The sequence below is a fragment of the Clupea harengus genome, chromosome 14, assembly GCF_900700415.2.
Source record: "Clupea harengus chromosome 14, Ch_v2.0.2, whole genome shotgun sequence".
NCBI lineage: Eukaryota > Metazoa > Chordata > Actinopteri > Clupeiformes > Clupeidae > Clupea > Clupea harengus.
This window is the reverse complement of record NC_045165.1, coordinates 1,724,041-1,726,540: the sequence shown is the minus strand read 5'-3', so window position 1 is coordinate 1,726,540 and position 2,500 is coordinate 1,724,041. Positions and strand designations below refer to the sequence as shown.

Below are 2,500 nucleotides of genomic sequence, written 5' to 3'. Positions count from 1 at the left end.
ACCAACCACTTGGAACTGTACTTGGACTTGGATTTCATTTATTTTCAAGCGTCAAAGAACCCCCAGTCAACGCCAACAACGTGGCTAACGAAGGGACACTCTTGCAGGATAAATGGTCACTATATACAGTATATATATATACATATAGTGCAGAGCAGTCTGCAGTGTAGAAGCATAAGTTATATACTGTATATATTACATCAGGTACACATAAATATTTATATATATATAAAACTTATGTTTCTGCACTGCATGGGGACAGCAACAAACAATATCAAGTTGCAAACATACATTAACACACACACACACACACACACACACACAGACACACACAGACACAGACACACACACACACACACACACACACACACAGACACAGACACACACACACACACACACACACACACACACACACACACACACACAAACACACACCTGTGTGATGGTGGCATACTGCATCTCCCAGTCCTTTAGAGCCTCCTGGAGGTGCTGTTCCCACAGTGTCTGGATAGCTTTGATCTGCATCTCGTTATGGGTCAGGAGCCTGCGAAGCTCCTCTGTAACACACACACACACACACACACACACACACAGAGACACGCACACACACACACACACACACACACACACAGTGTCTCTGATCACAGTACACATAGATATTAAAGAAGAAGACCACCCCAAGAGGCTCTGATCATAAAATATACTCACACAATAAGACATTAACCACAGTATGCATGTGTTAGTGTGTGTGAGTGTGCAGGTGTTAGTGTTAGTGTTTGTGTGTGTGTTAGTGTGTGTGTTAGTGTTTGTGTGTGTGTTAGTGTGTGTGTTAGTGTGTGTGTGTGTGTGTGTGTTAGTGTGTGTGTTAGTGTGTGTGTGTGTGTGTTAGTGTGTGTGTTAGTGTGTGTGTTAGTGTGTGTGTTAGTGTGTGTGTGTGTGTCGTACTGGTCTCCTCCTCTGCCTTGCGTCCCTCGTGACCCAGTCGGCTGAGCCGCAGCACTAGTTTGGAGTTCTCCGCCTTCAGCTCCTTCACCAGACGCTCAGTGGGGCTCTCGTTCACCACCGCCTTATTCTGGATACGCTTCGCCCTGCAGACGCAATACACACGCCATGTTACTCACACACTACACACACACACTACACACGCCATGTTACTCACACACTACACACACACTACACACGCCATGTTACTCACACACTACACACACACCAAACATACACTACACACACACTACACACGCCATGTTACTCACACACTACACACACACACTACACACGCCATGTTACTCACACACTACACACACACTACACACGGCATGTTACTCACACACTACACACACACTACACACGGCATGTTACTCACACACTACACACACACACTACACACGCCATGTTACTCACACACTACACACACACTAAACATACACTACACACACACACTACACACGCCATGTTACTCACACACTACACACACACACTACACACGCCATGTTACTCACACACTACACACACACTAAACATACACTACACACTACACACACACGGCATGTTACTCACACACTACACACACACTACACATACACTACACACTACACACACACGGCATGTTACTCACACACTACACACACACTAAACATACACTACACACTACACACACACGGCATGTTACTCACACACTACACACACACACTACACACGGCATGTTACTCACACACTACACACACACGGCATGTTACTCACACACTACACACACACACTACACACGGCATGTTACTCACACACTACACACACACACTACACACGCCATGTTACTCACACACTACACACACACTAAACATACACTACACACACACTACACACGCCATGTTACTCACACACTACACACACACTACACACGGCATGTTACTCACACACTACACACACACGGCATGTTACTCACACACTACACACACACACTACACACGGCATGTTACTCACACACTACACACACACACTACACACGCCATGTTACTCACACACTACACACACACTAAACATACACTACACACACACTACACACGCCATGTTACTCACACACTACACACACACTACACACGGCATGTTACTCACACACTACACACGCCATGTTACTCACACACTACACACACACACTACACACGCCATGTTACTCACACACTACACACACACTAAACATACACTACACACACACTACACACGCCATGTTACTCACACACTACACACACACTAAACATACACTACACACACACTACACACGCCATGTTACTCACACACTACACACACACTAAACATACACTACACACACACTACACACACACTACACAAGGCATATTACTCACACACTACACACGGCATGTTACTCACACACTACACACACACGGCATGTTACTCACACACTACACACACACTACACAAGGCATATTACTCACACACTACACACACACTACACAAGGCATATTACTCACACATTACACACACACTA

General features: G+C 45.4%; 1 protein-coding gene across 1 annotated transcript in view; it reads right to left on the bottom strand.

The window, feature by feature from the left end:
* Window positions 1-2,500, bottom strand: part of kif28 (kinesin family member 28) — a 32,661-nt gene that overhangs the window by 19,923 nt on the left and 10,238 nt on the right. The window contains exons 9-10 of the mRNA XM_042709799.1: window positions 946-1,088; window positions 436-557 (exon numbers count right to left, since the gene is read on the bottom strand). Coding sequence (XP_042565733.1) covers window positions 436-557; window positions 946-1,088 — 265 coding nt within the window. The remainder of the gene's footprint in view (window positions 1-435; window positions 558-945; window positions 1,089-2,500) is intronic.